The sequence below is a fragment of the Brachyhypopomus gauderio genome, chromosome 8 (genome assembly GCF_052324685.1).
Source record: "Brachyhypopomus gauderio isolate BG-103 chromosome 8, BGAUD_0.2, whole genome shotgun sequence".
NCBI lineage: Eukaryota > Metazoa > Chordata > Actinopteri > Gymnotiformes > Hypopomidae > Brachyhypopomus > Brachyhypopomus gauderio.
This window is the reverse complement of record NC_135218.1, coordinates 2031030-2043389: the sequence shown is the minus strand read 5'-3', so window position 1 is coordinate 2043389 and position 12360 is coordinate 2031030. Positions and strand designations below refer to the sequence as shown.

The following is a 12360-nucleotide window of genomic DNA, read 5'->3' as shown; positions in this document are numbered from 1 at the left end:
AAAATTCTGAATGTCACACCAAATTACATGGTGTCACGCCATATGATAAATCATGCCACACAGCAATCTGTATGCAAAAATCTGTATGCAAAAACAACTAAACTTTTGACAAGTGACTGAAATCATTTTTAGTTACAGCAAAATCACAAAATTGTTGAAGAACAGTGAATTCTACTCAACGTAGTGACCAATGCTTATAAGGCATTAACTAATCCATTTTGTCAGGAATGTCACCAGATTGCGCCTAGTCTCAGCTGTTGCCTATCACCACGCCCACATTCCTGGCATATTTAAACACTTCCGTCCCGCTTCCTAGACGCGAAGTATTGCCAACGATGTTGACTACTGAGCGTTATATTCTGGCTGTTCTCCTTCTGTGTACTGACCTCTGCTTGTTCCCTAGACCTCCTCTCCTGCCTGACCCACGGATACCTCCCGGACTCTGCTTACCCCCTACGACCTCGGACCGGAACGACTACCGCAACCCAGCGACATGCGCTTACACCTACACCATTCAAAATAAAACATTGAGCTTTTGCACCAGGATCCCTCTCCGTGTCTTCCATACGTTACAAAATACTTCGCCTTTCGACATGGATCCTGCAGAAGCCCAAGCGCATGTGGCTCATCAGGAGGCTACAATCGCTGCGATGTCGGAGAACATCAGGCCATTCACCGAGACTGCACGTACCCAGGAGGCTACCATCCGAGCGCTTTCTGAAGCCATCCATTGAGTCAACACCGCCACAGCTCCTCCACCCACGACAGCAGCCATGTTGCCATCGAGTATTCCCGTTGCAGTTCCTGAGCGCTACAACGGATCTCCAGAACGGTTCCGTAACTTTTTGATGCAATGTTTAATGTATTTTACATACCACCCCGCACAGTTCCCTACCAAACGCCAGAAGGTGCATTTCATGCTGTCTTTCCTCACCGGAGAAGCAGGCACCTGGGGTACAGCCCTCTGGGACAGTAGAGACCCCTCCTTAGAGTCAGAGGCTCTGTTCTCGACACTGTTCCGTTCGGTCTTCGATCACCCTGCAGCCGGACGCGACGTCGGTACACAACTATGCGACATTAAGCAGGGGAGACGCAGCGCTGCGGATTACGCCCGAGAGTTCCGCACGCTAGCCGCAAGCGGAAGCGGGTGGGGTGAATCCGCTCTGAAAACGGTCTTCCGTCGTGGGTTGAAGACTGAGCTGCAAGTAGAACTGGCCTGTCGAAGCGATGACCTGTCACTAGCGGATTTCATTCAAGCAGCCGTAAACGTGGACAAGGTGTTGACAACTCACCGTCCAGTTCCTGGAAAGACCCGCTGGACCACGCCCCCTGTGCAGTCATCCCGCTCCTTGGGTGAGACGTCACGCGATTTCCCAGAACCCATGCAGTTGGGCCGATCTCCGCTTACTCCACGGGAGAGGACTCGTCGCATCAGAGATGGTCTCTGCCTCTACTGCGGTGAGGAAGGCCATTTCCGTGACAGGTGCTCTGCGCGTCCATCCCGTGCCAGAGGGGGTTCTCCCTCGCGAGACAACGTAAGCATACCGTTACTTTCTGTATATGGTAAATCACAGCTTAACTTACCCGTACAACTCACCTGGGGCGGTAATACACATAACCTCTCCGCATTAGTAGACTCAGGCGCTGGAGGTGACTTCCTGGACATAGACCTAGCTAAGGCGCTACATATTCCCACAGAGCCGTTGCATTCCCCTCTCCGAATAAATTCTGTAAGTGGCCAACCCATTGGTAAAGGGACAGTGAACATGCGCACCAAACCGTTGATTCTTCAAGTCGGGTTGTTTCACTCCGAAGCCAGAGAGTTCAACCTAGTATCCTCACCCAGAGACCCCATCATACTCGGCTTCCCTTGGCTGTCGACACATGACCCTATACTCTCATGGAAAAACAGGGAATTAGTAGGATGGCGATCACACTGTTTAACGCATTGTATGCACTTACCACTGCGGTCCACGTCTGTTGAAAGCCCTGACACATCCCTTTCCGAGACCGTGCCTGTGCAATATCTGGAATACAAAGAGGTGTTTAACAAGGACCGTGCCAGTCTGCTTCCTCCTCACAGGTCCTGTGATTGCGCCATCGATTTCCTTCCCGGTACAACCTTACCGAAGCGGACCAAGCCGTATCCCCTCTCTCGGCCAGAGGATGCCGCCATGGAGTCGTACGTCGCCGAAGCCCTCCAGAAAGGATATATCCGACCTTCAACATCACCCGTGGCAACTGGATTCTTCTTCGTAGAAAAGAAAGGAGGGGGCTTACGTCCCTGCATCGATTACCGAGCCCTGAACGCCGTTACCTCCAAGTTCACCTACCCCCTGCCATTCATCTCAGCGTCTCAGGAGTGGTTGATGGGAGCTACCATCTTCACGAAACTGGACCTGAGAAGCGCGTATAACCTGATCCGGATCCGCGAGGGCGACGAGTGGAAAACCGCCTTTGTAACTGCCCGAGGCCATTACGAGTATTTAGTCATGCCATATGGACTGTCAAACAGCCCCCGGGATATGATTGATCAGTTCGTGTTTGTTTATATAGATGACATCCTGGTCTATTCCCTTTCCGTTTTGGACCACGTCCGTCACGTTTCAGCGGTCTTGCAGTGCTTACATGAGAACGGCCTGTACGTTAAAGCGGAGAAATGTGAATTCCACGTCTCCACCGTCTCTTTTCTCGGGTGTACCCTCTCCCCGGACCGTGTGAGCATGGACGTTGATAAGGTGGAAGCCGTGACGAGTTGGCCGGTGCCCCGTTCCACCAAGGACCTACAACGGTTTTTGGGGTTTGCTAACTTTTGTCGTCGGTTCATTAGGTGCTTCGGGTCCGTGGCAGCCCCACTCACCGACCTCCTGAAGGGGGGGAAACAGCGCCCATTCTCGTGGACTCATAAGGCGGAACAAGCCTTTAATGCACTCAAGACGGCGTTCACCAGTGCCCCCATCTTACACCTTCCAGATCCCAAACTGCCTTTCATAGTGGAGGTCGATGCATCAGAAGTAGGTGTAGGAGCGGTCCTCTCGCAGAGACAGGGAGAATCGCCGAAGTTGTTTCCCTGCGCCTACTTTTCAAAGAAACTGACTCCAGCAGAGATGAACTACAACGTGGGGGACCGTGAGCTCCTGGCCATGAAACTCGTGCTTGAACAGTGGCGTCATTGGCTAGAGGGTGCAGAACATCCTTTCTTAGTGTACACCGACCACAAGAACCTGGAGTACGTCAAGTCCGCCAGACGCCTAAACCCACGACAGGCAAGGTGGGCGTTGTTCTTTTCTCGATTTCGCTTCACCGTGTGTTATAGACCCGGCTCCAAGAACGTCAAAGCAGACGCGCTGTCTCGCATCTACGAGAAAACATCGAGGAACGGAGTACCTGAGCGCATTCTCAAGGAATCCTGTTTCATCGACCTGATCCGATGGGATATACAAGCAGAAATGGACAAAGCGCTCCAAACAGACCCGGGTCCTGCAGACCATCCCGAAGGTAAGCAGTATGTCCCTGTATCCCTCAGAGGACGCCTCCTTCAGCTAGCCCATGACACGCCCAGTACCGGACATCCAGGCATAACACGCACGAAACACCTTATCGCTCAGAAGTACTGGTGGCCTTCGTGGGAGGACGACATCTGCGATTATATACTTGCATGTACAGTATGTGCTCAATCACGCACTCCCCGTACACTTCCCACAGGTAAACTCCTTCCATTGCCTATTCCTCGTCGACCATGGTCTCACTTGGCGGTTGACTTCATCACCGACCTACCTGTTTCGGGAGGTAACACTGTTGTTTTTGTCATTGTAGACAGGTTCTCCAAGATGTGCCGTCTGATCCCTCATCCCAAACTACCTACAGCCATGGAAACAGCCTCCGACATCTTCCATTACGTCTTCCGCTTCTACGGACTACCTGAAGACATAGTATCTGACCGAGGAGTACAGTTCACGTCACGCGTCTGGACCCAGTTCTGTAAAGCACTCGGAGTTACAGTCAGCTTAACCTCGGGCTACCACCCCCAGTCAAACTGTGAGGTTGAGCGGTACAACCAGGAATTAGGTCGGTTTCTACGTCAGTACTGCACATCACGGAGAGACTGGCATAAATACCTCCCCTGGGCAGAATACGCCCGCAATTCCATCATCCACTCCTCGACTAAGCTCACTCCGTTCCAGTGTGTTTATGGTTATCAGCCCCGGTTCTTCCCGTGGGACGAAACCCCCGCTGATGTTCCTACCTTAGATAACTGGTTAAAGAATAGCACACGAACCTGGGAGCTCGCTCACATACAGTTACGATGGGCTCTCCATACACGTCGCATGAACGCAGATCGCCGCCGTCTCCCCGCCTTGATATATCACCCGGGTCAACGCGTGTGGCTCTCCACCAGGAATCTTAACCTGCGCCTGCCCTGCCGTAAACTCAGTCCCCGTTACATCGGGCCGTTCAAGGTTCTCAAGAGAGTAAACGCTGTCACTTACAAGCTCCTCCTGCCCCCGCAATATCGTATCAATCCCACGTTTCATGTCTCTCTCCTTAAGCCTGTCCATTACAGCCCCATGTCAGTCTCCACCAGACCGGACCGTCCCCCGGAGCCGCTGGACATCGACGGTCGACCGGCGTACCTGATCCGCGAGCTGTTGGAATCCCGACGTCGACGTGGTGGTCTTCAGTACCTCGTCGACTGGGAGGGCTTCGGACCCGAAGAGAGAGCCTGGGTGCCTGCGCGCGACATACTCTGTCCCTTGCAGAACGACTACCACAACCCAGCGACACGCGCTTACACCTACACCATTCAAAATAAAACATTGAGCTTTCGCACCAGGATCCCTCTCCGTGTCTTCCATACATTACACATTTACTGTATTCATTAGATGTTACACTTTTTATTCTAATCTGCTGAATATTGGTTACACGAATTCTAATAATCTTTGGTAAGTCATTGAACTTTTTTATATTTAATGCATAAATTAATTAAAAAATGAGAATAAGTAAAACGATGATCAAACAGCAAGCTGATATTGTATCATTAAAATCTGTTAAAAGTGTGCCATCTCTCGTCATCTAATGAAATCTGCCTCAAACTAAATAAATAAAGGGAAACATTTGAGTGACAAAATGATGTAGTTTAACATGGATTCAGCTTGAAAATGGGATAACAGGGATTCACCAAATTGAGTTGGTGTAGATATTAAATGTGAATAATATAATCATATATTATCAAAATATATTAAAAGTATAAAATATTCAACAAACTATTAACTATAAAAATGTATCAAGACTATTATTTATGTATTTATGCACAGTTCATATCATATAATGTGACGAAATGATCATAAGATGTGACAAGAAAACCCAGTCACACCTTATAATGATGTGTCACATCATATGAGGTTTCATGCACTTAGCATGACATTAAGCAATGTGCCTTTACGCTAACACCATAAAACCATGCTAACTACAATGTGACAATATAGTTTTAAAGGTAATACTGACTGAAAAGTAATTTAATTTGGGCATTTTTGTGTAATATGTGTCACACCAAAAGGGAACTGAAGCAGGATTGCTGGATATACTTGATTTTTTTGAAAACATGAAGAGTGATGACTCACTGTGACGGGCAGGGTGAGCGAAAATAAATGGAAGCGATCACGCCAAGTCTCAGGGAAATAGGATGGTTTAATATGTAAAGTGCGCAAACCAAAACCCGTGAACTGATCTGAATTAAGGATATAATAACCAGCAGTCAACTGGTACAAAGACAAGACATATATAGACGAACAAACGACCCTCAGGTGAGACGGATCACGGGCTCCGCCCACCTGAGGGACGAACACAACGCCACACCCACAGGACAAGCTGCTGCTGTAGACGGGGGCGACCAGTAGGGGGCCGCCGTACCGTGACACTCACCTTGTAACTTTCAGTGTGTCTCTGAGGCTTTGTTCTATCTCCTGAAAGAAGGAGGACCCCCACTCCCCAAAGGTCTCCAAACAATTGCCTGTTTAAAAAAAGGAATATGGCGTCACACCATATGACATCCATTTTTGGGACAAAATGTTTTAGTTAAGGGTGGCTTCAAAATGTTATGCCTGAACTTTTAGTCAAGCAGATTCAAAAGTAGACATCTGGATTATCAATATATTATTGAGTAAACTGAAAATTAATTAATTATCTTCTTTTAATTCAAAATCTAACTTTGTGAAATGTGCTTGGGACATTCACTCCATATGAGCTTTTTCTTGTTTGGCTGACAATTGTGAAAAAAAGGAATGTTAATCCCATGAATGCTCTGTAAAATCATATAAAACAGCACTTTCTGAACAATGTCACCACAGTTTTTTTTTTTTTTTTACATATTTTTCTATAATTTAACACTTTGGACCAAAAAAAAGCCATGTCATGTCAACCACCCATATGCTCAGTCTTTACTGCTGGGTGTAAATGCATTAATCTTTGCAGTTATGTATTGGGTAAATAGACCCAGGGCTTGAAAGGCAGAGGGAAGGATTGGGCTTACTCATAGCTCCCGGGCTCACTGCCTGTGTGGTGGGGTTTTCCCCGGTCAGAGGTGGGCAGTAACGAAGTACATTTACTTAAGTACTGTACTTAAGTACAGTTCTTGAGTATTTGTACTTTACTTAAGTTGATTTTTTTTTTAATACTTGTGACTTTCACTTCACTACAGTTGAATAACAAATACAGTACTTATCACTCCACTACATTTCTGTCCAGCTCTCGTTACTCGTTACTTCCACACACAACTCTCCTCCCCTCCCCCGATAGTATTTTCACAGGTGACAGCCTATCAGCAATCAAGGATGTGTCTGTGAGGTGTAAAATCAAGTTCGGTGTCGCTAGTCGTTCTTTTCCTAAATAACAGCAACATGAGCGGAGACGGCGGTGATGGAGCATGCCAGGGTTGCCAACTTTTCAAGATCGCTTGGAGGGAGATTTGAACCTGGACTTGGTGGCGAGTGTAAATTGTTGATCGGGGGGTGGCGAATGTTACCGGGGCGGTGAAAAATGGACACAAATTAAGTATTATATCGCGATCGCCGGTGGTTGATAGATATAGATCAGAGGTAAATAAACTAGATTTTTTTTCGGCGTGAGATATCGGAACTGTGGCGTGAGAGCGTGTGAAAACGGTCAAATGCGTGTGTCTCACGCTCAATGCGTGAGAGCTGGCAACCCTGGCATGCTCTTTTGCACCCATGGCCGTATCTCGACAAAATGTTCCAGTTTTCTGAACGGATGAATCATGCTTTGTTTGCCAAAAACAAACTATATCACTGCATACCAAAATTCACCGTCCCACCTGAGGAAGTATATTACGGTATGCAGCCTAAATGTTTTGTTAAGTGACTATGTAGTCAGAGGAGCTTTGCAGTAAGGCTAGTGAAATGACTTTGCCTGCTCACTCCACTGCTAGGTCTGCTAGGATCACTATAAATAATGTTAACATTATATTGGCAAGTAATTCAAACTACGGAAACATCAATAAGGGAAACCGTGTGGGTTAATCGAATCTTGTCAAATAATGTTTCCATTCTAATGTCAGTGTAGAATTAATGTCAATAATTCTAATGTGGCTGTGATTTCTAGTTTGAAAAGAGTTTGTTAGCATGTTGGGTGGCATGGAGTTGGTGGGCTTTAGCCATACTGCAAAAGGTTGTAGCAAGGTTAGACTACCAAGATGCCACACTGCTAATTTTACTTTGTCTTTGTTTATATTGACTGTAGCATAATGTTGTATTGGATGACTGAATACCTAACTAGCAAAGAGAGAAAACCGTCATTTTATTATTGACTTTTAATATGGTAACATAATTTGCTTAAACAGGTTAGGCTAGGCTAATCAGTGAATTGTGGTTTTAGAAAATGTTTTTGTTCCTTAAACTAAAGTGTAGGTTAAACTTTTCTGCTACCACTACCTGAATGATGTACATCATTGGAATATGCCTTATGGATTATTATCAAAGACTGTATGAATATTATGCCCAAAGAGGATTTGGTAGGATGTATAATACTTTTAAACTATAACTTTTTTACAAATGTGACGGAAGGTGTACTTTAATACTTAAGTATTTTTAAAAGCAAGTACTTCAGTACTTTCACTTAAGTAAGATTTTGAACATGCAACTTTCACTTGTATCGGAGTAGCATTTGACCAGTGGTATCTGTACTTTGACTCAAGTAATGAAATTGAGTACTTCGTCCGCCTCTGTCCCCGGTAGACAAGAGGATTGGCATTCGGCCGTGTCCCTCAGGGGTTCCTCTGGGGGGGTGCTCCAGGAGTATAGGGTACGTGGTCCGCTGCTACAGACTATCCAGTCCCTGTACAAACAGAGCAGGAGCTTGGTTCACATGGCCGGCAGTAAGTCAGACTGGTTCCCAGTGGGAGTTGGACTCCACCAGGGCTGCCCTTTGTCACCAATTCTGTTCATAACTTTTATGGACAGAATTTCTCGGCATAGCCAAGTGCCAGAGGGATCTGGTTTGGTGGCCTCAGGATTCCGTATCTAAGGTGAGGGAAGGACGAAACAAAAGATTGACTGGCAGATTGGTGCTGCGGCTACAGTGTTGTGGACACTGTTCTGGACCATTGTGGAGAAGAGAGGAGGCACTCCAGGCATGTCCAACTGGAAGGAGACCCCAGGGAAGACCCAGGACATGCTGGAGGGATTATATCTCTTGGCTGTCCTGGGAATGCCACGGTATCCCCCCAGAAGAGCTAGAAGAGGTGGCTGGGGAGAGGGAAACCTGGGCCCCTTTGCTTAGGCTACTGCTCCCACGACCCAAAACCAGATAAGCAGATGAAAATGGATGGGTGGATGGCCCAGGATTTTATCTGGTGTAACATGGTGTAAAGACCCAAACCCATATGCAACACCTTCAATTGAGGCCACCCATATTTTGTCCTGATACACAGAAAAAATGGATGTAAAAAACAGAATACATGGCGATGGCAAATTGGTTGACTTCCACATGAAGCATGCTGAAGAAAATGTCACATCCAACACCTGCCTATGTGAACTGTTATATCAAATTATAATTGTGGCCCAACTTCAAATCACAAAAAAATTATTTATTCTCATGGGGCTGAATGGGGAGAAATCACATTTGTTTCCTTGAAAGTTCCATATGGGAGTCAAGTTGTGTCAGAGTCATGCTATATCTTCCACCTGTAGTTGCACGACATTCAGAAATAAACGCCCTTGTATGCCCTTTTTAAAGCACTTAATCCATAAATATATGGCACAATACAGCAGAGTAGTATAACTCATGCAAATACACAGATATAATACTCTGTTGTTCAGACTTTTAAAAAAATGCAAGTAAAGCCATCATTGCTATTTCATGCCTTCTAAGACCTAAAGAAAGAGATGGATTCACTTGTACAGTAGAAGAGAAGGAGATGAAAAATAAATAGCTCTTTTATCTGATTTTCTCCCCCTCCACATCAGTTTAGGGAAAAAGGTGTGATGAGATTCTACTGAGAGCCTCATCTGCAGTAAAGTGTATGAAGAATGCTGTGTGATCGCTTTTGGTCTCTCTGGCCACTCAACATTGATCTGTTCTAGTGAAATCATCTTTGGGCTGTTATTAAAACATCATATCCCAGCTGTGAGACCTCATCTACACACACACACACACACACACACACACCATATGACACATACCACAACTAAAGAAACTCTTTTTGCACAATGTAGAGAAACTGGCTGGCTGGCAAATGCCGCAAAGAACAAAAACCCTTCGCAAACAAAAGCAGGACTGGACAGGATAATAACAGCGGGAGGAAAATTTGAGGGAGGCCAGGAAGCGGAGCAGAAGGTAAGTACTTGAATAAGTTATGAGGTCAAAAGAGAAAATGGTGACTAAATACCAGCAACGTAGCACGAGATCAATGGGAAGAGAAAACTGACTGTGCTCGCACAGCACGTGGACCAAATGATTCAGCAGTCACCGGCTACAGCTCTCTCCCTAAAGTAGGGAGGATAACAGCTGCAGCAGATCACCGCTGATTGTGAGGACTCCGCCTGGAACCGACCCGTGGGAGGAACTGCACTGGAGTCAGCCCTTACAGTCCGATCTGTTTCAAAGTTGCAAAGTTACAGTTACATCCACCAATAAAATACAATTAATAATTAAGTAATTGATCATTAACTTTTCTTTTTTTTTAATACTACAAATGTTAAATTTATATATATTTGTTTGGTTTACTTTAGTATTAGTATTTTACTCCAATCATCATTGGCTATTGTCATGTATACTAACAATACTCATGCACCCCTAACTGAAATAAATGGCTTTGTTGAATTGTTAGAACATTACTGCCTAGTCAGATAATCAGATAAGCACTATAATTCCTACATATGAAAGTCATTTAGCTTTAAAGTGAGCAAATAATGAGCATAAAGAGACTTAAAAAAACTAAGTTAGATCCAAAGAATAAATGAATGTGGTAAAGTGGGGAATTCAGAATTAAATTCAGAACTGATGTGGCTGTTTAAATTACCATTCTGAAGAGCTCACTAGATTATGGCCATCTTAGTCCAGTGTTTCTGCATACCAGGAAGCTGTGTGGCATAGCAGGAAGTCACACAGCTCAACCACGACCAACTGCCTTCCGAAATGTGTCAGTGTATGACTGTGTTTCTGCAGTGTAGTTTGGTATGCATGGAGTTCTCTCTGCCACAGTTACAGTAGGAGATAGCGAGAAAGCAGCGGAAGTACTGAAAGGCTAATCCTATCTTCCCACAGAAAAAGCTTTACTCATTCCTCTCCGAATGACTTCTGTGAAACACACACCCACGAGTGACACATCAGTTGTCACCGAGAAGAAATGTCGAATGGGCACAAAATCTCTTAGTGGACAGGTATAAGGCAAAATATAAAATACATACTCAAGAAATGCACAGCTTCAGAAATAGTTAGTCTGACAACAAGCAGAACAGCCTGGCTCACGTTTTCTAAGATTTACTTCACGTGAAAGTTCTGAAAGGTGAGATGGAACAGTTGGTTCTGTGAAAATGTCTGGCAGCAAAAGCAATCTTGCCTCAGGTTTAAAAGATTTCTTCTCAGTGATCCTGTCAGCTGTCTTTAATCAGAGCCTCAGAAGACACAAAATGGCAGCAGTAAGTCAGTTTCACTGTGTCACAAGGTCAGGTGGGGAGAGGCCAGTGAAACTGCACAGGCATTTTGAATCAAGAAAAACCTCCTCCCCCTTAAATCCCTTTATCTTCACTCGCTGTGAAAGGTCCCTTCATCATTAATTAAGGGGCTATCACACACACATGGGTAGCCACCTCCATGGCTAAACAGATAATGGATTAGTCGATTATCCCATTTGAACTTGTGCTTTTTCAGCTTACATGACTTTCACAGCTTGCTCACACAGACAAGCTAAGTCACTGCAACAACCAGTCCTGACAATGACAAATCGGCCACATTCACACCTCGCGATTCATCATGACAGAATGAAGGCTGCAAACAAACTCTCTTCTGCCAAAAGTATGCAGTATTAGCAAGACAAAAACACCAATGCACCTGATTGTGCAGGTATGAAGTTAATGTGGTTCACCTACAAAGTTGCAGAGGTGACGTCAGCCTCAGACATGGGTTTCATCTGAACCTGTCTCACCAATAGAGCCAGTTGAGCCAAAGCCCAAGGGAAGAACTTCGCTGTGGGCTTGATCCCTGCTCATCTCCCCTGCTGCCTGCCTGGAGTTATGGAGACAAACCAAGCTAAAGGGCCTTGCTGGGCAAAGCTAAAGTCATAGGCAGTAAAGCAGCAAACAGCACATTAACCCAGATCCATGGATCACAGCATATGAGCTGGAGTCACAGCAGGGGAGATGTGACCACCAGACGCCATGAGGGGGTCAGAGAAAAAGGAACAAACCCACCATTTCAGGCTCATCAGTGCTATATGCTAATGCCAGACAGCTTATCACTGCTCGCTCTCTCGCTCGCTCTCTCTCTCTCTCTCTCTCTCTCTCTCTCTCTCTCTCTCTCTCTCTCTCTCTCTCTCTCTCTCTCTCTCTCTCTCTCTCTCTCTCTCTCTCTCTCTCTCTCTCTCTCTCTCTCTCTCTCTCTCTCTCTCAGCTCAACTCAAATTATTTCCCTTTGTGATTCTTAAATCATCTCTTTCGATCATTTAGTGTCTATCACTCAAACTTGCTCTCTGTTGCCAGTTGTTCATGTGTCCTGGCTGTTCAAGCTTTGTCGGCACTCCTGGAATAAACGAGGGAACTGGAGCCGTGAGCTGTGCCGTGGCATTACTGCAGGTGGGCTGGCCTGGTGCCGCTGCCCGACGACACCCTCGCATGCCATGTGGTTCCT

The 12360-nt window shown here is 45.8% G+C and overlaps 1 protein-coding gene and 1 long non-coding RNA gene across 2 annotated transcripts in view; both read right to left on the bottom strand.

Annotated features, from left to right (window-relative positions):
- Positions 1–1423, bottom strand: part of ptprt (protein tyrosine phosphatase receptor type T) — a 326972-nt gene extending 325549 nt beyond the window's left edge. Inside the window, exon 1 of the mRNA XM_077013789.1 lies at positions 1293–1423. Within this exon, the coding sequence (XP_076869904.1) occupies positions 1293–1341 (49 nt within the window). The 5' untranslated portion in view covers positions 1342–1423. The remainder of the gene's footprint in view (positions 1–1292) is intronic.
- Positions 1424–4709: 3286 nt separating this feature from the next.
- LOC143521006 (uncharacterized) lies at positions 4710–10570 on the bottom strand. Its single transcript, XR_013132584.1, has 4 exons — positions 10535–10570; positions 8226–8349; positions 5923–6010; positions 4710–4795 (listed from the first exon to the last, which is right to left on the bottom strand). It is a non-coding gene; the product is annotated as an uncharacterized LOC143521006 (long non-coding RNA).
- Positions 10571–12360: the final 1790 nt, after the last annotated feature.